At 45.9% G+C, this 23,079-nt stretch overlaps 1 protein-coding gene across 1 annotated transcript in view; it reads left to right on the top strand.

The window, feature by feature from the left end:
- USP13 (ubiquitin specific peptidase 13 (isopeptidase T-3)) overlaps positions 1 to 23,079 on the top strand; it is a 122,426-nt gene that overhangs the window by 80,717 nt on the left and 18,630 nt on the right. The window contains exons 7-11 of the mRNA XM_015423344.1: positions 7,017 to 7,111; positions 8,166 to 8,353; positions 9,605 to 9,676; positions 12,752 to 12,845; positions 21,740 to 21,875. Of these exons, the coding sequence (XP_015278830.1) occupies positions 7,017 to 7,111; positions 8,166 to 8,353; positions 9,605 to 9,676; positions 12,752 to 12,845; positions 21,740 to 21,875 (585 nt within the window). The remainder of the gene's footprint in view (positions 1 to 7,016; positions 7,112 to 8,165; positions 8,354 to 9,604; positions 9,677 to 12,751; positions 12,846 to 21,739; positions 21,876 to 23,079) is intronic.

Consider the following 23,079-nt stretch of genomic DNA (forward strand, 5'->3'; position numbering starts at 1 on the left):
AACTGACATTCCAACTGCCTTGCGGGGGGGGGAGTTTGAGGTGTGGAATGGAGTGAGGGCCAGTCAGCTTCCATATGCAAAAGACCTTGAAACGCTGGGCGGGACTGCACAAAGCAGCCAGTCAACCCAGCCAGTGTCTTCTGAGTGGCAGTTCTTCCGGCCAAACACTAAAGGCGGGCATTTTAGAGCGTTGGTCCCCACTACTGCTTTATTATAAGGGAGAGATAAATATTGCTGAACTTCATCAGTCCTTGGCTACATAATTTAAAGGGTCCTCCTCAGCCTCAAGTCCCTGGGGGAAAGAGACTGTGACCCTTATAAATAAACTGCGTTAACCCATGAACTGCAGCCGTTTCATTGTGTGTTGAAGTGCCTGCATGTTGAAGTGCATAGCATTGAAACATAGGCATCCCATAGGCACATCAAAGGAAACCCTTTTGCCGATTTCACACTGTACAGTTCAGACAGTTTGATTACAAGGCAAGCTAGCAGCTCGAAGATTTATTGCTAATAAACTTGTTATACAAACAAATAGCAAATAACAATAATGTATGAACAGCAGGGAAAGACCTTAAATTTCTATTCAGTTTAAGTTTTCTCTTGCACTGGTGCCATGAGTCTGATCATTTAGATTTCCCCCCTCAAATAAAAGCAGGGTAGAAGTCCTGTAAACTTTGTCAAGAACAATATTTTAAGGGTGAAGAGGGGATTTTCATTAGGTGTAAGGGAAAATCCCCTTACAAATATCATTAGCAGATGGCAAATATCATAGCAGCTCTCCTGGCTTTCTTTTGCACGGGTAATAGAACTGTACTGTAATGAAATGGCTCAGAAAGTTGCATTGGTAAAGGGATAGAGGGACCGTGACCTGTACTACTGTCTTGCTGCCTATTGCTGTAAGTATTCTTAGACTATGTGGTATCTACACTGTTTAACTTGTTGTGTTTAAATCCTTATGCTTTGTTTCAGCTTTGTTTTAGATTTTTGCTGTTTCTAGGTTTCTGTAGTCCAAAACTTGTTGCATTGATCACTGGATGTCCCACCTTGTTGATTGTATTTGACTAACATTACGTTATCTGCCATGAGTCTCAGTGAGAAAGGGCGACTATACATAACATAAATAAATAACAAGTGGGAATCTTATAGTGCAATCCTATGCAAAATTACTTCAGGTTCTTATACTGGAACAACCTGGCATAGGATGGCACTTCAGGTCTGAAAAATGGTGTCCAAAGCCACTCAATGATTCCTGCGCAGACCTCCCACATCCAAGTCTGTTACGCTGTCTGCTGGTCCACATGGAGACCTAGCCCTCTTCCCTCACTCAGGCACAGGATTTCCCCTCCCCTTTTTTTCTTCCTTTCTGGCTGAGCAGCCCTTTGATCTATTTTCTTCTTTTCTGAAGATCTATGGCTGTCCCACCCTGTCAGTTGTTTTTTGCTCCTGGCTCAGCACAGGAACTTGAGGGAAGATCACCTCTTAAACTTCTGAAAATAGCACACAAGAGGCTTTAGAACATTCAAAATTAAACAAAATACTTTATTCAACGTAGGTCTGGTGAAATCAGGGGTATGATGTCTGAGGTGAATTATATATAACTCCGACGTGACTTATAATCACAAATTCCATAAGTTTCCAGCAAGTGAGAGTTCTTAAGCTTTTCACAAAGTCTTAGAATCTTAGAGAAGGGAGGCTTCCGTTTAAGTATCTGCATAACACTCCAGTTTAAGCTGAGTTTAACTGGCTCTTCAAGTTTCAGAAGGCAGGGATACACTACCAAATACCCAAATTCCTTCTCTACACACACCAGGGATCATTCCATTCTTTGAGCTGTCCCCCTTTCCAACTGGGCAGGGAATCACTTCTCTAACTAGAAGATCTATCCTTTTTTCTAGCCCGAATGGGGGTCTTCATCGATCCTCCCACTCCTTTTTGCCAAACTTCCCAGTCCTCAGTCAGGGCTAAACTGTTGCAGTTCTCAGACAGAGCTAAAGTGAGTTCTCTTCAGCAGACAGTGGTTGCAGTTCTCAGTCAAAGCTAAAGTGAGTTCTCTTCAGCAGACAGTTCCCAAGTCTTTTTGCTCAAATGACACTAACCAAACAAATTCCTTTGAGCAGCCTGTCACTCAAGGCTCTCTGGCTCTGTGAGGCATTAACCCTTGACAGCCCTTCACATGGTTACACAGCACTTATGAGCTTTTACAGCACAGTCCGTCACAGGTCTTGCCCCACTGTGGCATAAAGCACCTTAACAAATGTGAACTGAGTTCTAAGCACAGAGGTCTCAAGGCACATCTGATCACGAAGACCCACAGGGAAAACATGAAGTGTTATTAATCCCCTGTTTCCAAACTAATTCAACTCTCTGTTCTCAGTTGGGATCAGTTTTCAGTTTTAACCACGTGCGCACTGGAACAGCCACATACCGCTGTCCGTGGCACGAAAAGAGCAAGCCAAGCCAACTTGCCAGAGGTCAGAGATGCTTGTCTGACACATGGAATACTGTAGCTCAGCAACCTGCAGGAGGGGGGCATAAAAATAAACAAGCCAACACAACCCAAATCCATTGACATCCCAGTGATGGGTTGGACTCTGCCGTTTAGACAAATACTAAGGAAAAGTGGAAGCATGCAAGAAGTTACTGGGGGCCCAACTAGAGGCTGTGTCATCCACGGGTTTGACCTGTGGAGGCATTTTAGCGTCAAACTCAGACATTTTAAAATGACATGAGAGCCCAATTCTGATTGAGCCCACGTCATGGTGGGACCAGGAGATCTTGTCGTGTGTCCCCCCCTCCCCCACATGCCTTTTCAAGTGGTGAAACAGTAGTGAAGACTTTTAAACAGTATTGTCATCCCCACTGGTGCTGTCACGTGTGTTTAGCCCTGATAGTTGCACTTCCTTCTGCCAAGGACTTCACAGCAGTATAAATGATAAAAAGGGAATGTTCTAACAATCAGAGAATAAGGGAGCGACTGGCCAAACTCGCCCAGTTTTCATGGATGTGGTCCAAGTGAATCCATTATCACATGCTCACTATCCAGTGTGTTGAACCAGGAACTAAAGACAGACAGTGGTGTGGAAGGCTTCACCTCTATTAGCATACACTTTGGGTTTACTGTTGTCCATGAGTGGGGCTGTGAACTCTGGGTTAGGAAATACCTGGAGGTTTTGGGGGTGGAGCCTGGGGAGGGGAGGGACTATAATGCTATCGAGTCCACACTCCATAGCGGCCATTTTCTCTCGAGAAACTGATCTTGGTTGTCTGGAGATCAGTTTTAATAGTGGAGGATCCACGTTATCCCTGGATGTTGTCAACCCTATCTATGAGGGAAAGCATCATATATTATTAGATTTTTAAAAAGTAACAGACATCCCAATGTTTTTTTAAAGCTTTCTTTTTTCAGGTCTTGAGAATTTTGTGGTGTGATCCTGATTTAGGGGCCCAATTTAAATTTTGGTAAAGGTTCCCTTACTCGAAAGCCAGTCGAATCTGACTCCATGGTTGCAGTGCTCATCTCAGTTTCAAAGCCAAAGAGCCAGCGCTGTCCGAAGACGTTTCCGTGGTTACGTGGCCGGCAGCATGACTAAACACCGAGGCGCACGGAACACTGTTACCTTCCCACCGAAGTGGTACCTATTTATCTACTTGCAATTTCTTGCTTTCAAACTGCTAGGTTGGTAGGAGCTGGAACTAGAGACAGGAGCTCACTCCATTATGCGGCACCCGGGTCTCAAACTGGTGAACTACTGACCTTCCACAGCCTGCAGTTCAGCATCTTAACCACTTGAGCTACTGCAGCTCCTTAAATTTTGATACAGTCCTGAGAAAAGTCCATCCTGGAAATTAATATAAAAAACCAGCCATAAATGTTACCCTTTCCTCCCTGAACAAAATGCACAATAAAGTAATAAGTGTTCATTAAAACATTGGGGCGATCAGTGGAGTGGAAATGCAGGCTGAGTCTGACAAAATGCAGGTTAGAGCTCATGTTGTTATCTGCTCTCTGACTGGTGATGATGGAATACATTCTTTATTTCTCCACCCCACTTAGTCCTCCAGTGAAGATATCCCAGGTTCCACATGACTTAATTTCGGTCTTCTTTGGGTAATGCAGACTACTCAGTAACTCATTGTACTGATTTGCCTTGTGAATAAAATCTCTCTTGACTGACACTGACTTGAAATCCTTGTTACGATGCCATATGTACCTGAGGTGGTCACAGATTGCTCTTATCAATGTTAGATGAGTTTCAGTCGTTGTGGCCTCAGGACATGGACAAGGCCCTAGATCTTTGCCCCTCTTGGATGTTTCTAGCTAACTGAGGAAAAGTAGCCTAATTTGTTAGTCTTAAAAAAACTCCTGAGGGGAAGGGGGGGAGTGGTCCCGGGTCCTCTTGAGAGGACCTTTCAGTCTATTGGATCACAAAAATTACTGATCAGGCTCAAAGGTGCTTTTTCTGAGGAAAGTGATAGAACAGGTGGTGACTGGCCACTTCATGGATGAACCTTATTTCCTGGACACATGCCCAGGTAGTTTCAGATCTGGTCTGAGGAAAGAAATTGTCTGGTTTAACACTGGTAGATGACCATTGCTAGGAGGCGGACAAGGGAATCATGCCCTTGATCCCTTTATAGCTTCTTGTGCTATTGGCCATGATATTCTTCTTGACTAATGGGTAGGTTGTGCAATGAGAGGTGTTGTCATGCGGTGCATCTGTTCCTATTTGCGTGTCGGGCAGGTTTCAGAAGATGGTGCTCTGGGACTTGAGTTATGCTCCATCAGAATTACTCGGTGAGGTTCCATAGACTTCTGTTCCACGCCCTACCCCACAACTGCTGAGTCCCCTTGTATACCATCTATAGAACATCTTGTACATATTCTCTTTATATGTTATAGCATTAGTCATTTTAATATTTTTCTCCCAAATCTGCCCCCAATCTTCAAGATTTATAGTATGCCCTAGATTCTGAGCCCATACAATCATATTATTCTTCACATTTTATAGTTAAAGCCTCAGAGATGTCATCTCTTTCAAGATTTGGTCCTTAGATGGTAATACAATTCTGACCCACTGAGGGGAGGCCCAGTAGAGAGGGAAGGACGTCCACCACCCTAGATAAAAGCCTGGCAGAAGAGCTCCGTCTTGCAGGCCCTGTGGAACTGTAAAAGGTCATGCAGGGCGCTGATCTCATATGGGAGCTCATTCCACCAGGTCTCCACAGATTCCACTGAACCCGTGGAGTTCTTGAATTGATGCCTGGATTCTGTACAGGTGTGGTTGAGGGCCAATAAATGGCATTCTAGATAAAACTATAAAGGGGTGGTAGATAAGTTCCTGGATTCAAGTAGAGGGGCGTACTCTGAATGAGGTTGCACTCCCCCCCATCCCATTTGATTCACGGGTTAGCATACACTTAGTACTCCCCCCTCCCATCCTGGCCTAGTGTGTCAGCTTTGATGACTGTAGATTTGACTTCTGTAATACGATTTATACGAGGCTGCTCTTGAAGGCTATTGTGGAACAACAACTGGTTCAAAATACAGCAGTCAGAATTTTGAATACAGTGAGCTGGGGGGGCACACCTGAAAATGCTGTATTGGTAGTTTTCTCACAAATTCAAAGTGCTGTTTTCGACTTTCAAAGGCCTGCATGGTTGTGTATATCTGAGGGGTCACCTCCTCTTGTATACCCCTCCCCAGAAACTGAGGTATTTCTTAGCGGGTCTCTTCAGTTAAGCATCCTTGTCATCTGAGGGAACGGTGAACTTCTGGAGGATCTAAGACCTGTTCAGTGAGTTGCTGAACACTCTTCCCAGGCGGATTCACCTGTTCTCCTCCTTTCTGGCTTTTGAAAAGCAGGCAAAGATGGTCTGTTTATGGCAGTTATTTTAATTTTGATTATTATTGTTGTTGTTATTATTTGTGATCTGGAGAACTGCTGGGTTTAAAACAGCCTTGTGCAATATTTTGGTTACGTATATTATGGAAGTTTTATTCTGAGAAAGGATTTATGGTAACTTCAGTGTGCATATTGTACTGTAAACTGTCAAGAGCCTTGTTACAGAGCAATACACAAATCAAATAAAGAAGGTTTTTTCCCCCCAGGGCAGGTTTTGCAATGACTGTTATAACTGAGCATGCCAGTGGGCACGTCTCAAATAGTACAGTTCCCCCCAAAACTAATGGTGCCATCTTGTGGACTCTTTGGTTCTTGCAAGCCAACTAAGAACAAACCGGAATTAAAATCTACCTGTACACACTGTCATGTGTATGCACTGTAATGCCACATTACTGGAAGGTGTGGCTTCAGCTGCCTTTCACAGGGAGGGTTTAGGTAATACTAGTTTGGTGGACGACTAGTACTGTCTAGGAAATCCTGTCTGCTGTCAGCTAGCAGGCTACGTAAGAATTGGATAGCTGTCTCGATGCAACACAATAGCATGTTCCGTAGTCTTATATTGGGTGCTCTGCATCCTGCTCTCCACGCAGTCCCCTTTCCCAGTTCCGGAAAGACTGGCTGAGCTAAATTCCCCCACGGAAGACCACCTTTGCCAAAATTGTCAAACCTTCCCCCCAAAATGCCCTTCCTCTATTACATAGAAGCAACGTGGGGAACACTTTTTTCATGGATTAATCTTGCATCAGTGAGAAATTTAAAGGCCTGCCACTGTTATGGTGGGACCTCCCCCACCACCCCACCACCGGTATCCCCGCTGGGCAGTGGTGAAGCTAGGGAGAACTGGCTCTTGTTGTTGATGCAGTGTCTGTAGGGTATTGCAGAGCAAGCATTCCCTTGCTGCTAACAAAAGCATTGGTCATGTGGGGAAACTGGGGAGGTGAACATATTGTACTGAGTCACTACATTTACTTCCTAGCCAGGCTGGCCTGTGTGCAGGAGGGAAGTTACTATGCCTCAGTCTGTTAGGTGGATGTTAAAGTTTTTTTTGTATTGTGCAGGAATATTGATAGGCAGCATTTGGTGAGCTGCCCCTTTGGTTCTTTTGTTACGCAGGCGTCTATTCCTTTGATGAAGAGGAGCCAGTGTTGGACCCACACATAGCTAAACACTTGGGGCATTTTGGGATTGATATGCTGCAGATGCAGGCGGTAAGTGAGTGTCTCTTATTCACAGTTGCTCAGCTGCTCATAACAAATAGAATCATGTTGCCACTTAAGTTGCCTTATGTTAGGGGTCCCCAACGGGGTGCCTGTGGGTTCTGTGGTGCCCCCTGGCACCTTTCCTGGTGCCCACCAAATTTTTGTTAGAAAGTGGTTCGGGCCAAATGAGTATTTTGCTCAGCAAGGCTTCTAACTGGCCACTGAAGATTTAATTGGCTGTGCAAACTTTGAAAAACATTGCTTTCGCAGCAGCTGATCCCCACAGCACAAGGAAGGTAAGCCGTGGCAGCCTTTTTATGCTTGGCTTTGCCTCCTGTGGCAGCCATTTTGCGGATAGCTCCGCCTTCTGTGGCAGCCATTTTGTGGCTGCGCCCATCACCCTGTGTCAGAATTCTAGAAGTGCCCACAGGCTCAAAAATGTTGGGAATTGCTGCCTTCTGAAACATCGGGTAACATAATAAAGTATCAATGATTGCTAAAACTGAGTCAGGGCGGGACTCGGCTCACAAAAGTTAACGCGACATGTGAAGCTGCTGTCCGCTGAGTCAGGCTAGCGGTCCATCTACTTGTTATTGTCTACTCTGGCTGGCAGCAGCTCTCTGGGATCTCAGGCTACTTGTAATCTTTTTGATTGGTGATTTCAGGGAGTGAATTGAGGACCTTTTTCATGTAGAGAATGGGCTGTACCACTGAGCCCCATAGCCCTCTCCCCTCTATGCATGTGAAAATGGTGTGGAAAAACTCTGAAATCTTTTTCAAGACAGCCGTGACTTTTCTATGCTGCAGGCTGCTCGGAGTAAGCAGCACTTGGTGGTAGTAGTTTCTTGAATGGTTCAGTAGGGGGAGACACAATCATATTTATCAGCAAGTGTGAAATGACATGTCAATACTTCTATGTAGACAGGTATAATTTTTTTTGAGATGTCCTTCTTTCCTTCAAGCAAACGTTTCCTCCCCTTCCCTCTTTAAACACCCAGGCTTAGAAATGTGTATTTGTACATCACTGTTGTTTTTTTTAAAAAACAGCCCTTCTTGCATTTAGACAGAGAACAGCCTGAGGGACAATGACATGAAGCCCAGGGTCTCTGAATGGGAAGTGATCCAGGAATCTGGTATGAAGCTGAAGCCGATGTATGGCCCAGGCTACACTGGCATGAAAAATGTGGGCAACAGCTGTTACATCAGCAGCATCATGCAGGCCATTTTCAGCATCCCCGAATTTCAGAGAGCGTAAGTCACGGGGGCGGGGCGGGGGGTCTTTGCAGTGACCGCAACTTTGCACAGCCTTGGCTGAAATAAAGTCTGTATTTGTGTATTTGCTTGCTGGTGTGTGTGGGTGACTTGGTATTTGAGTTCCTACCTCTTAGGATATACGCAGCCTTTAGAAACTTGCATTATAGTACAGAGGGCTTGTTCACACATTATGTGTGAACCTGAGCATGCTTGTGGGGGAGGGCGGGATAGAAGTCCCAAGAAATAAGTGTGGCGGCCAGCTGCAGGCTTGGTTGTACAGCCAACAAGGAGCCGCGGTTAACTGATACACCCTGACGAGTACGGCTGTATGATACAAGCGTTCGCCAGCCTGCATTTGATTACTTTCTCACGTTTTTAGTGTGCATTTGAAAACCTAGGGTTGCATCCCGTGACTGTTTTCTGCCAAGTCGTCCTTCAAGGGAGAAAGTTTTCCTTCCAACAGAGAGTGAATTTTTCTGATGGGGAAAAAAAAATATCCAGCCCATAATGTAGGAAGTGACTCGAATAGGCATACATGAAAGCAGCATTTCTATAACTTTACAAAATTTCTGCAACTTTACGAAATTGGATCTCACTTGTAAGCTTGCTCTATTCCCCCCCCCAGGGACCCTCCCATCAGTTTGGTGGGTGAATAAGTGTAGAGGTTCCCCATGTGCAGCGGTGTGAATGTGCAGTGGTGAGACTCTCTGGGTCGGGAGGAAAGGTTATAAAAGATTACTGTAGGATAAATACTTGCCCCTTCTCCCTGTTGTCTGTGTGGGTCCCTTAGGAATTGAACTGAAGGGACAGAAACTGAGAGCTGTCAGTCCTGCATTTGCTACTGGGGATTTTTGGGGTGGGGTGGGGGAGAGGCCTCACTCCCCCTGACTACTGCTTTTGGACCAGGAGCCGTGGATCACGCTGACCCGCCTGCCTGCAGGTGCCCGATAGACCTCTCTTAGTGGCCCAAGGCCACCTGGTGACCTTCTATGGCAGAATGAGGATTCGAACCTGCGTCTTCCAGATTTTGCCGCAACCCTCAGACAGCTATACCACAGGGGCTCTGGGACTAGCAGACAGTACAGAATGCTGTATCAGCTCTGTGAGGAGGAATTAATGTTCATGTATTAGGAGTATTGATCAGTGAGCTTCCCTGACTGTCTCTGAGTCAGCAAAAGACCCCTAAGCAAAATGAATGATTTGTCCTCAAGCGTTTCTCCTCTTACCCTCCTTCTTCTCCCTGGACAGGTACGTGGGAAACCTTCCAAGGATATTTGACTATTCCCCTCTGGACCCAACCCAAGATTTTAATACACAGATGTAAGTGGCAGGGTTTGTTTGTTTGAAATTAAGCAGGGGGTTGCTTCTTACAAGGGGTCGCGGTGGCTCAGAGGTTAAAGACACTGAGCTGCAGACCGGAAGGTCTATAGTTCGACAGTTTGAGACCCCAGATGGAGTGAGCTCCTGTCTCTGGCTCCAGCTCCTGCCAACCTAGCAGTTCGAAAGCATGATATTGCAAGTAGATAAATAGGTACTGCTTCGGTGGGAAGGTAACAGTGTTCCGTGCGCCTCGGTGTTTAGTCATGCCGGCCACATGACCACAGAAACGTCTTCGGACAGCGCTGGCTCTTCGGCTTGGAAACGGAGATGAGCACCGCCCCCGAGAGTCGGATATGACTAGCTTTCGAGCAAGGGAAACCTTTACCTTTACTGTTTCTTACCAGATTTTTGCGAACAATTGAATCAGATTCAAATTCTTCAACATTACGTGGTGCCTTGGTAGCCTAGATAAACATGTGAATTTATGTACCGAGACTTACTCTGACAGACCAGTGGTCTGAATTGTCTCCTGTGACTGGCGGTGGCTTTCCAGGGTCTCAGGCACAGGACTTTCACATCATCTGCTACCTGATCCTTTAACTAAATACGACAGGGGCCTTCTGCATGCCAAGCAGGTGCTCTGCCAGCGAGCCACGGCCCCACCCTTCAGTCACCTCATTTAGCTATCTTTTGTTTTACAATTGACAGCAAAGTTTGCAGGAGCAGGTATGTGTAGCACATTTTATTTTTATTTGGATGTACACTGCAGCGGCAAATAATCCAAGCTCGATGTGCGCGTGGTATATTTGTTACTGACAGACGTATTATTTGCTGTTTAATGGGAGCATCCACAGAAGTACCCTGTATCACATTGTGCTCTGCCGCGGGAGGCAAAGCCAGCCACGAAAAGGCGGCCACAGCTCGCCCTCAGTCACGCAGTGAAGATCTTTGTGCCAGAACACTGTTTTTAAAAATCTGCAGAGTCAATCAAATCTCCAATCAGAAGCCTTGCTGGGCAGGAGCCCCGTCTGGCCCTGCCCACTTTCTAAAAACATGTGGGGCACCAGGGGGAGGCGTCAGTCATTGGGGGCCCCTGCTGTAGCCCATCCTTATTAGCCAAGACTGTTAGCAGAGTCACAGGGTGCTTATTTTGTTCGGCCTCCCAGGACGGGATGGAGGATTTTGCAAGGACATTTTCATTGTCGTGGCTTCTGTGCAGTCCCACATGGAAACTGCGCAGTTGCAGGCCAGCCATGGAAAAGATTTCCAAGCTTTCTAACAGACTAGGAGCGCCCCTCCTCCCTCTGGCGCTTTCCCGCCAAAACGCTCACATGACCAGGAGGAGGGGCGCTACTCCCTCAGTTCTCTTTTTGCCGCCACAGAGATCATCTCCACTGCTGTTCTCTGTGTTTTTTCCTCACCTCAGTTTTGAGGCTGAGGAGATTTTTTTTTTCTCTCAACAGTTTTTATTCAGGTGAACAATGAAATACGGCCTCCTGAGATGGAGAATTTCGCAAGGACATTGCTCGTGTCAGTGCGTTGCTGTCATCAAACAAATGACAGCAAAACTTTTAAATGCGGATTTTTATGAGCAATGTATTTATTTATTTATTTATTTATTTAGATTTATATCCCGCCTTGCCTGCGCAGGCAGGCTCGAGGCGGCGTACAACAAGGTTAGAATACAATAAAACACAGATACATAAATACAATATTATAAAAATTCCATATAACAGATGATATACATCAAGCGCAGTTGAGGGCAGATGGTGATTACTCTAAGGTGATCCGATGTAGCTAGGGCGGTGTCCAAAGTTGTTCTGAATGCCAGTAGCATGAGGGCCATAATAGTCCAGTTTTTAATAGCTCATTCATCAGTGGCGGCTCCTAATCGAAGGCCTGGTGGAAGAGCTCCGTTTTACAGGCCCTGCGGAACTGTAAGAGGCCCCGCAGGGCCCTGATGTCTTCCGGGAGCGCGTTCCACCAGTGCTGAGCCAGTGTTCTGTTCTCAAAAAGTTGCCCCCCTCTCCCATTTACCAAAGTTACATCAAGTATACTCCAAATGGTTTAAAAATAAGGATCTGTAAATGAATAGCAAGACCTGGACCCAGTATTCCCAGAGTACTCCAGTTTATATGTGGATTCAGGTGGTTAGTCATGTTGGTCTGAACCAGCAGAACCAAGTTTGAGTCCAGAGGCACCTTTAAGGCCCACAAAGTTCAATTCTGGGTATATGCTTTCATGTGCATGCACACTTCTTCAGATATATACATGCATGCACATGAAAGCTTATACCCAGAATTAAACTTTGTTGGTGCCACTTAAAGGTGCCACTGGACTCAAGCTTGGTTCAGTTTATACATAGTGAGTACAGTTTTATGATATTGCATATGACTTCCCCCCCTGCATATTGAACGTTCTAATGCTTAAGCTGTATGCTGCCTTGAACCAAGAGGAAAGGCACAGTATAAATGTTTTAAGAAATTATTAAGTACAAAATTGTGGGCATACAGATGTGTAGGTATTGTCTTTTGCAGTCCTTTCCCATGATAAGTATTCATGGACTCAATTTTATCTCCCACCTTTCTCCCCCATGGGGACCCGAAGCAGCTTACGTTGTTCCCCTCTCCTTTATTTTATCCTCACAACAGCCTGGTGAGGTAGGTCAGTTGGAGTGTTTATGACTGGCCCAAGGTCACACAGCAAGCTTCCGCGGCAGAGCAGGGATCCAAACCCTAGGTCTCCCAGGTCCTAATGCAAGACGCTGGCTCTCAGTGTCCTAACGGGTACAGGTCTTGGCTAGAAAACAGATGTGCTAGGCAACGTGGAGTGCCTGATTTATGCATGTGTGTGTGTGTGAACAGGCAGGTGGATTCCACCCTGTTGTGAACCCCCTACTTCTAAACCTGGCAGTAAACAGATGCTTGGGGGGGGCACTGGTGGACCTCCTGATGGCACCGGGTATTTCGGCCACTGTGTGACAGAGTGTTGGACTGGATGGGTCATTGGCCTGTTCCAACACTGGCTTCTCTTATGTTCTTACATGTTATGCCTTCTTTCTCTCCCCCCCCCCAGGGCTAAATTGGGACACGGCCTCCTCTCAGGGCAGTACTCCAAACCACCTGTCAAATCCGAACTCATCGAACAGGTGATGAAAGAAGAACACAAGGTATTTGCCCGTGTGCGTGCCTACCATCTGATAACGAGGTAAAAAAAAAAGGCATCCCCAGAAAAGGAAGCAGGTGTCTGAGACCAGAGGCACCTACATCTCGGATGCTTCAGCCAGCTGATGTCTTCTGGGAAATGGCAGTGAGAGGTTCTTTAGCGGTATTTCTAGAAACCGGGAGGTGGGCTTCTTTGGGGGGAGGCACTTCTGGCTGACGAGGGTGTGTGTCTCTGCTTCCATCCTTCCTAGTGTGCCCCTTGGGAGGGAGAGTTCTGGTTCAGCACCTCCAGAACTTGATCAGACGGAGCTATCCAGACTTAGATAACAACGAACTACCGATCCTGTAATAGCACAGAAAGACCCAACATGAGCAGGATCACTGTTCGTCGACCACGCTGGCATCAGTGGGTTTTTGATGGGAACTTTATAACTAAGGCAGTAAACGTTGCCGTTTGTAATGTGACCTATTTATTTCGGTCTGCGATTAATATTACAAGTTTGGACTTGTAAACGTTCACACTGAGCCACCTTGATTCTGTCATTGAAAAAAGGCGGATTAAAGGTTACTTAAATTTACAGAACTCTTCTGGTTTTAAATCAGTTCTGACTACCATGGTTCTCTCATTCCTCTGGGGTTTTTTTTACATGATGCACTATAAATTAGGGGTATACAGTGAAATATTTAGCCAAAGCCCCCTTTGTCAGATACAGCTTAGTATTTACCCTGCCGTTTTGGAGACTGCTGCATTTTGAATTGCTTTCTGTAATGCTGCATTTTCAACTCAGGTCAAGTCAAGTTTTATCGCATTCGCTCACAGCCATAGGAAACAGCGTTAAGAAAAACAGTGCGACGTAGCATTAAACAATCGTAGTCACGGCACACATTAGAGCCCACAAAATATCCATTAAAAAGATATAAAAACATAATATGTAAGTAGCAAACGTGAGTCTTAGTAACAAAGGGCAAGGTTTAACAACGAACCACCGATCCTGTAATAGCACAGAAAGACCCAACGTGAGCAGGATCACTATTCGTCGACCACCCTGGCATCAGCGGGTTTTTGATGGGATCCTTATAACTAAGGCCGTAAACGTTGCTGCTTGTAATGTGACCTATTTATTTCGGTCTGCGATTAATATTACAAGTTTGGACTTGTAAACGTTCACACTGAGCCACCTTGATTCTGTCATTGAAAAAAGGCGGATTAAAGGTTACTTAAATTTACAGAACTCATCTGGTTTTAAATCAGTTCTGACTACCATGGTTCTCTCATTCCTCTGGGGTTTTTTTTACATGATGCACTATAAATTAGGGGTATACAGTGAAATATTGCTGACCCAATAACGTGCCTGATATGTCAGATTCTGAATCAGGTCAGCAGTATCTAGTATGCCTGCTGTCTCCCTGACACAATTCCCTAGTCCAGTATTATCACTCCTGATGATACCAGAATCGGAAATCCCACTGAGGGGCAGGGCAGGAGTGTCTAGGGAGGAGGGGGGGAGCTCTTTACAGCTGGTCAGCAACACAAAGGGCCCTTTACATTTTAAGGGGCCGGGATTTCCTATGGGGTAGACCTGGCCTCTGAACTCCAGAAATATTCAGTCTACTGGGTGGGGGGGGTCTTCCTTTCTCTCCCTCCCTGCCCCATTTTAATTCCACTGTGAACAGTGAGTGTATGATAGTTTTAACAGAACATTGGGAGTATTGCTCTGATATTTCTGGAGTGACTTTCTGGAACGATAACGATACTCCTGACATTTTATTAAAACGATACCTTCACACGCCCTTCCCGATTTTCTGTAAAGGGGTTAAAACAATGGTGGGGTTTTTTTAATCATGCACGTCCCAACTCCGAATGGCCGATTCTTTTAACCGAGTTGTGGTTTCCCAAGAATTTAAAAACGGATTGCCCCAGTTATTGCGCAGTCTCTGATACTGGTGCAGCTGGACCCTAGGTTTGTTTAATCCGGGCCGCGTGGAAGTGGTGTCCTCAGCAGGGGAGGCTGACTTTTTTACTGGACCCCCGAAATGACCTCTGGTTAAAACAATGGTGGCCGATTCTTTTAAGCGAGTTGTGGTTTTCCAAGAATTTAAAAACAGATTGTCCCAGTTATTGCGCAGTTTCTGATACTGGTGCAGCTGGACCCTACCTTTGTTTAATCCGGGCCGCGTGGAAGTGGTGTCTTCAGCAGGGGAGGCTGACTTTTATACTGGACGCCTACCACCTCAACCAAAGATCTGGCGGAATGGGTCTGTTTTACAGGCCCTGCGGAATGATAGAAGATCCCGCAGGGCCTTGATCTCACGCGGGAGCATGTTCCACCCGGCCAGGGCCAGGGCCTGGTCAAGCCAGCAGATCTTGATTGGCAGAGCACGAGGCTCTCTGGAGCACATATGGAGTGAGGCAGTCCCTTAAGTATGTTGGTCCCAGGCTGCACAAGGCTTTGAAAGTCAATACCAGTATCTTGAATAGTGGATTCGTTACTCAGTTGGCAGCCATTGCAATTGGTGTAGCGCTGGCTTAATGTGTGCCCGCACAGGCCACGCAGTCAGCAGGCATGCCGCCGCATTTTGCACCAGCTGGAGTTTCCAGATCAACTTCAAGGGCAAGCCGGATAAAGTGAGTTATGGTAATCAAGCCTGGAAGTGACCATCGCATGGGTCACTGTAGCCAAGTCCTGGGGGGAGAGGTAAAGGCCAGTTGCTGGAGATGTTAAAAGGTAGATCTTCTGCAATGCGCTGAGGTATTCAGTAGCTGATCTAAAGGGCTTCTTTGGCAGTTGACTAAGTGTGAAAAGGATTCATTGAAGGTAAAAGCTCAGGAAACGTCTAGTGTGTCTGTATACCAAAAAAAGCAGCCCATGATCCCAGCTGCAGGAAGCGCACTGGTTCAGCTTTCCTTCAGTGCCTCTAGGCTGCTGAGATGTGACTGGCAAAGAGTTCTTGTTGCATTCTGACAGGAAACCCCCTAGCTAGTATGAAGTAGGTAGATGTTTGCCTGATTGGGTGTCAGACTGCTGTGGCTGCTGTGTAAAGACTGCTTACATGGGCACCGTCAGACACTGTTCAGTTTGTGCTAATTAACGTTCGTTTTGTAGCCAGCTCACCACAGACACCCTGCCCCTCCGAGGTGTTGTGTTTAGAAAGGTCATCATATGACAGAAACAGGAGATGCTGCAGTTGGAGAGGAACTTCTCTTCCGGGAAGAACTGCTTGTGATAAACAGAGTGGGGTATTTATAGCAGGACTGCCACTTTCTTTAACCAGTAGATTAATCTGCTCAACTCCAAATTGACTGACGAGTTGAAGTCAGTTTTCATTGGTAAGGCCCAGAGGTACAGGGTGCCCACTTTACCACCCCTCAGTTACAGTGCAGTAAAGCCCAACAGAAAAAGAAGCAGTAGATGATTTAAAATACATTAAAAGCAGCAAGAGGCCAGCAAAAATACCAGTCAGCCCCAGCCAAACATACAGCGAATTCTCATCAGACACCCTGGGAGAATAAAAGAATCTTCATCTGACACCTAGAACATAAAAGCACAGGTGCCAGGTGAGTGTCTGTATGGAGGGAGTTCCATATGTGAGGGGCCACTAGGCAGGGGGTCCTGTCTCTTGTGGCCCCCCATCTCTGAGATGTAGACATGGGACATCTATAGGGCTGGTTTCAGCACTTGGGAGGCTTGCGGGCAGAAGAGCTGGAGAAAGACCCCTATTAGTGGGCCTCTTTAACTAAAGACGAATGTTGGGTGTTACCAATGGAAAGCAGCGCAGTCCAGATGACTTACATGTACAAGATTAACCAAATACCAAACTCCTTTTTAAAAAAATTCCGCTCTCAAACTTATCATAGTATAAACCAAAGCACAGTTTTCGGCACCTGTCCGGTCTCTTGTACCATCTACAGAAGATCACACTTTCCCCCTGTTATGCATTAATCCAAAGAGTTGGCTGGGCAAACCTAGTTACAACAAAGAGGAATGTAGAGACTATACGATAGTTTTGTTTTGAAAGCCTTCTCGGTAGCCCCCCGCCCCTTGTTGGCCTTGGGTTCATTGGCCCCTGCCCTGTATTGCCACCTTCTCGAGCGATGAGATCACAAACAAATCTGTAGTCAAAACACGCTAAATAAATGCAACAATAATTATATAGAAAGCAAAGTCAATGATAATGCCAGACTCGTGTATATATACTGTTGTAGAATCACAAACATAATAAAGAGCAATTCGACAAGTTGGAATTGCCTCTCAGGCAATTGTTAAAAGATATGGAGCTGTGCCTAAATGGAATATTTTGTTCGGGACCTTGCTTGTACATGTGTATTCATTGTATGTTACTGAAGACTTACCTTATTTACCTGATGAAGGAATAGGTCTGAAACGCTGATTATCTGGAACTGCGTAGCTTCTACTTCGAACGGATCTTACTTACTACAAGCCACAATAGATAGATGTTTGAACTTCAGTTCAAGGACATGTGATGTTTATATAAACAATTATTTTCTTTGTATGCTTGTTCTGTTTATGAAGGAGGTTTGCTGCTTTGGAGATATGCTGTGACTTATGGTGGGTTTGAGTTTGTTACCACCCGCTTTTGGATAATTGCTCTTTATTATGTTTATGATTCTACATATATATATGTGTGTGTGTGTGTGTGTTTGGCATTATCATTGACTTTGTTTTCTATATAATTATTGTTGCATTTATTTAGCGTGTTTTGACTACAGATTTGTTTGTGATTTCATTGGTCTTTTCCCTGTAGCCTCCCTCCTCCTTACTACCTTCTCGAACAGCCCATGGAAATCTGTGCTCAAATCCCTGCTCAGTCCTTAAGATAGTTTCAGAGGCTTAGCTGTTCTGGGCTGCAGTAGATTCGAATCCAGTAACACCTTAGAGACCAACAAGGTTTGGGAGGCATGAGCTTTTGAGAGACAAAGCTTCCTTCATTTGTATCTGACGAAGGGAGCTTTGACTCCTGGAAGCTGATACCCCTCCCCCAAATCTTGTTGGTCCCTGAGATGCTACTGGACTCAGATCCAGCTGCTCAGCCACGTAATTCACAGGATGATCACTTCTAGCTTTAGTCTTCATTTTATTTTTTTCCAAGTGTCATTGATGTAGGGCTGTGGACAGAATTATTTATTTATTTATTATTTGGACTTTTAGGCTGCCCTTCCCTACGTGTAGGGCTCAGGGCGGCTTACATCAGAATATGGTAAAGATACCAGAATGTGATAAAGATAACCAGTGGTATTGTCATAATGACCAGCGGTAAGAACTGCTGTTTTATTTCGTAACTTGTCTTCTTTGAAGGCAAATTATGGCCACTTAATGTAAATAATATTTGCCCCCAAAAGTATCCATTTTGTTTTCTGTGGATATCAGGCGCTTTATACCACAGCCACTTTTGAAAGAGTTTCTTAGAGAGCAGTTGTGTCTCTGCCTTCCTGCACTTTTGGAATCTGTCTGCAGTTGGACGTCATCAGGCACCTCCTGCCGAAAGCCTCCATGTGAGAGATTGAATGATCCGGCCTAGCTTATTTTTAGCTAAAATGTTTTGCAACTGTTGATGAGGGAAGTGTGCCCAGAATGTGTCTCTGTAGAAGTACACGCCACAGTTTGTATGCTTGTGTAATGCACTAGATGAGTTCGGGGACCGTAGGAAGTTGCTTAGAATAAAGTTTTTCAAAGCAACATGGCTGTCCTATTTTTGCAGCTCACCCCCAGCAAGGGCATAAGAGCACAGGACTATGGGAGAGGGGAAAGATACAAGAGAGGGAACATTAGTGTAGATTAGGGGCCCCTAAACTTTTAGAACCTGTGGCCACCTTTGGAATTCTAACACAGTACAGTGAGCATACCCACAAAATGGCTGCCACACAACAGCTGCTGCAGGAGGCAAAGCCAGACACAACATGGCTGCCGCTGCTGACTTCAGTCACACAGTGAAGTTCCTTGTGCTGTGGTGGGAGCTGCCACCAAAGCAGTGTTTTTAAAGCTCTGCATAGCCAATCAGAAACCCTACTTTCTAAAAAGACTTCATGGTTGCCAAGAAAGGTGTCGGGAACCACAGTGCCCACAGCCATCTCATTGGGGACCCCTGATATAGATTGCCATTGTCTTGACTTTCTGGGAATATGTAAGAGAGGAAGGAGGCAAGAAAGATTACTGGAGGAGAATTTGGGTGCATAGGCAAAACGGAGCACGCCCAAACGTTGTCGAACAGTCATTCCCTTTTTCTCAAGGCATCCTGGGAAGCAGAATTAGAGGGGTGGCGGGGATCCTAAACAGGGAGTGCCGGGCACCCAACTGAACAGCAATTTTCAGGACTCTTTGAGGGAACCCATGATCATTAAAGCCGGTATAAAAGTTGGTAGTGTAGATGGGACTGACATTGCTAATGCTCCTCTCCCCGTTTTTAAAGGTTTGGCGCTCACAACAGCCTTTGGAAGCTGGCAACAGTAAGGGAGGGCCTGCTCCAATCCCACCACTTTTAAAATAATTGGATTTCAGCAGCAGGGTTGTTTCTGACAGAAATCCATAATTGCTTTGCTTTAAATGGATTGTGATCAAATACATTTTTAAAGGGTTGGGAGAATTCTTCATCACTCTTTCTGACTATAATTGTAGACTGCTGTTTAAACCAAAACTAGTGTTCCATTCCAAAAGAGAGAGAAACTATCTGAATGCCGACAGTTTAGATTTCCCGTTGTCCTAGACTAGTGTGCCACGGTGCCCACCATAAGCTTTCCTGGTGCCCAGTGGGCTGGGCTAGGTGAGCTGTGTGCCCAGCAAGGCTTCTGATTGGCTGTGAAGTTTGAAAAGTATCCTGCTATACACAGCTTCTGTGGAAGAGTTACTATTAGGGTTATACGTAACCTTGCTCCCTGACGTTTTATGGTTGGCTCCACCTCCTGAGGCAGCCATGTTGTGACTGGTGCCACCTCTTGTGGCAGCTGTTTTGTTATTGTGCCCACCGCCCTGTGTCAGAGTTCTAAAGGCACCTGCAGGCTCAAAAAGTTTGGGGACTCCCGTCCCAGACCTGCATAGCCAATCAGAAACCCTACTTTCTAAAAAGACTTCATGGTTGCCAAGAAAGGTGTCGGGAACCACAGTGCCCACAGCCATCTCATTGGGGACCCCTGATATAGATTACCATTGTCTTGACTTTCTGGGAATGTGTAAGAGAGGAAGGAGGCAAGAAGGATTACTGGAGGAGAATTTGAGTGCATAGGTAAAACGGAGCACGCCCAAACTTTGTCGAACAGCCATTCCCTTTTTCTCAAGGCATCCTGGGAAGCGGAATTAGAGGGGTGGCGGGGATCCTAAACAGGGAGTGCCGGGCACCCAACTGAACAGCAATTTTCAGGACTCTTTGAAGGGAACCCATGATCATTAAAGCTGGTATAAAAGTTGGTAGTGTAGATGGGACTGACATTGCTAATGCTCCTCTCCCCGTTTTTAAAGGTTTGGCGCTCACAACAGCCTTTGGAAGCTGGCAACAGTAAGGGAGGGCCTGCTCCAATCCCACCACTTTTAAAATAATTGGATTTCAGCAGCAGGGTTGTTTCTGACAGAAATCCATAATTGCTTTGCTTTAAATGGATTATGATCAAATACATTTTTAAAGGGTTGGGAGAATTCTTCATCACTCTTTCTGACTATAATTGTAGACTGCTGTTTAAACCAAAACTAGTGCTCCATTCCAAAAGAGAGAGAAACTATCTGAATGCCGACAGTTTAGATTTCCCGTTGTCCTAGACTAGTGTGCCACGGTGCCCACCATAAGCTTTCCTGGTGCCCGCAAAGTGGGCTGGGCTAGGTGGGCTGTGTGCTCAGCAAGGCTTCTGATTGGCTGTGAAGTTTGAAAAGTATCCTGCTATACACAGCTTCTGTGGAAGAGTTACTATTAGGGTTATACGTAACCTTGCTCCCTGACGTTTTATGGTTGGCTCCACCTCCTGAGGCAGCCATGTTGTGATTGGTGCCACCTCTTGTGGCAGCTGTTTTGTTATTGTGCCCACCGCCCTGTGTCAGAGTTCTAAAGGCACCTGCAGGCTCAAAAAGTTTGGGGACTCCCGTCCCAGACTATTTTTGGGCCTACTTCCAGTTTCAGACCTCTGGGTGAATTGCCAGTAAGATCGGGGCTCTAAGAATCGCCAGTAAGATTGGGGCTCTTGACACTGATCTTTTTTCTTGGGCTATTAGACCATTTTGAAAATCACTGGGGCAAACACATGTTGTATGCAATGCAGCAAGGAGCCCTGGCCCACCTCAGCGGTTCTTCATTGGTTTGCAAATTTGCATTCGTCACTCACAAAGCCAACGTTTTGTGTGGGCACCCGTGTAAAAATGCCATTTGCCTTGTGGTTTTAAAAGGTTTGCTGCCTCTAATGGGTCCCAGTCAGCCGTGGAATAGCTCAAAATGATCAGGAAATATGGCTGAAACAGCTTGGAATTCCTGGTTAAGAACATAAGAGAAACCATGTTGGATCAGGCCAGTGGCCCTTCCAGTCCAACACTCTGTGTCACACGGTGGCCAAAACCCAGGTGCCGTCAAGAGGTCCACCAGTGGGGGCCAGAATTCCAGAAGCCCTACCACTGTTGCCCCCCAAAGCACCAAGAATACAGCGCATCATTGCCCTAGACACAGTGTTCCAACTATACTTTGTGGCTAATCTGCTCCATATGTTTATCCAGTCTCCTCTTGAAGCCATCCATGCTTGTAGCTGCCACCACTTGCTGCAGCAGTGAATCCTGGTTCTTGCAGAGAACATGAAAGTATCGCATGAAGTTTGTAACTATGGCACAGCACATATTTTACAGTTCTGCCCTCCTTAGATAGCACATGCATTACGGGGGCCCCTGGGCACATTGTGTTTTCCTTCTCTTTCCAGCCTCAGCACAACGGCATTTCCCCGCGCATGTTCAAAGCTTTTGTAAGCAAAGGGCACCCAGAATTCTCTTCCAGTCGGCAACAAGACGCACAGGAGTTTTTCCTGCACCTTATGAATTTAATAGAGGTGAGCAAAGGTTAAGTGCTATTTTTTTTTTTTGTTCATTAGGAAACTGGAAGAATGGCCTGCCAGTCTTACCTGATGGTAGTTCGTTGATGTTGTACTCCCAGGGTACCTGGCACTTTTGAGAACGTAACATGAGCAAATAAGGCCCACCCTGAGGGACGTGCAGCCAGTGGTTTGGGAGAGACTGCAAAGGAAAGGGAGTCGACTCTTTTAGTTTTTACTAAGAAAGCCTTGCTTGCCCTGATGGATCTGCTTGAGGTGACCAATTTAGTTAAATGTATGCATTTCCGTCTAAATGCATCAATCGGTGAATTGACACAAAGTGCTTTGAAACGTTCCGTCCACAGAGGGCCATGAAGCCAATGAATGTAAATCAATAAAAATGTCTCGCAAGCTGAATTTCAAAGACTGACGTGGGGATAATGCTTGTTTAAGAGAGCCTGGATCAATTCGGCAGTGTCTCTCGAAGGTCCTCTCCCTTCTCATACAGACAGCACAAAAATAGCAAGGGGGGGTGGGAAATGCTTCCCACAATCCAAATAATGTTGGTTCTATATTGCTGTTAAACGGTATGTTTTGGATCAGCCGGGATGAATGAAGGCCAAGTGGCACGTATAAATGATTGAATCATAGCGATCCATTCTGCTAACAGCAGCACTTTCCCCCGGTGCAGAGCTTTTCCCTCCCGCAAGAAACAACTCGTGTGGTCTGTGGTCTTCTTCAGTCGTAGTTAACAGTGGGCTCACACAGGGCTTTTTTTGGTAGAAAAAACCCAGCAGGAACTCATTAGCATAATAGGTCACACCCAACAGCATGAACCTATTAGCATATTAGACCATACCCCTGTCAGTGCAGTGCATTAGCATATTAGGCCACACCCCATATATATATATATATATGTGTGTGGCTGGTCTAGCAACCGTAATAAATTCTACTACTACTACTACTAGGCCATACCCCCATGCCTTCCCTTGGCTTGCCCGGGCGCCCTGCAGCTGTGGAGCGCCCAGGCAAGCCGGCCCTTGGACAGGCTAGGGAAGGCATGGGGAGGCATTTAAATGCCTCCCCGATCCTTCCAGTCCGCCCCCCCCAGTTCACCCGTCTCGGAGTCGCCAGGGTGTGTGTGTCGCTCTCCAGGCCTTCCTTCTGTAGCCAGGCACGCAGAGGTTTTGGCTGTAGTGGGCGTGGCCAACTCTGAAGCCAGCCGGAACTCC

This window comes from Gekko japonicus, unplaced genomic scaffold (genome assembly GCF_001447785.1).
Source record: "Gekko japonicus isolate JY-2015 unplaced genomic scaffold, Gekko_japonicus_V1.1 scaffold1556, whole genome shotgun sequence".
In the NCBI taxonomy this organism is placed as follows: domain Eukaryota; kingdom Metazoa; phylum Chordata; class Lepidosauria; order Squamata; family Gekkonidae; genus Gekko; species Gekko japonicus.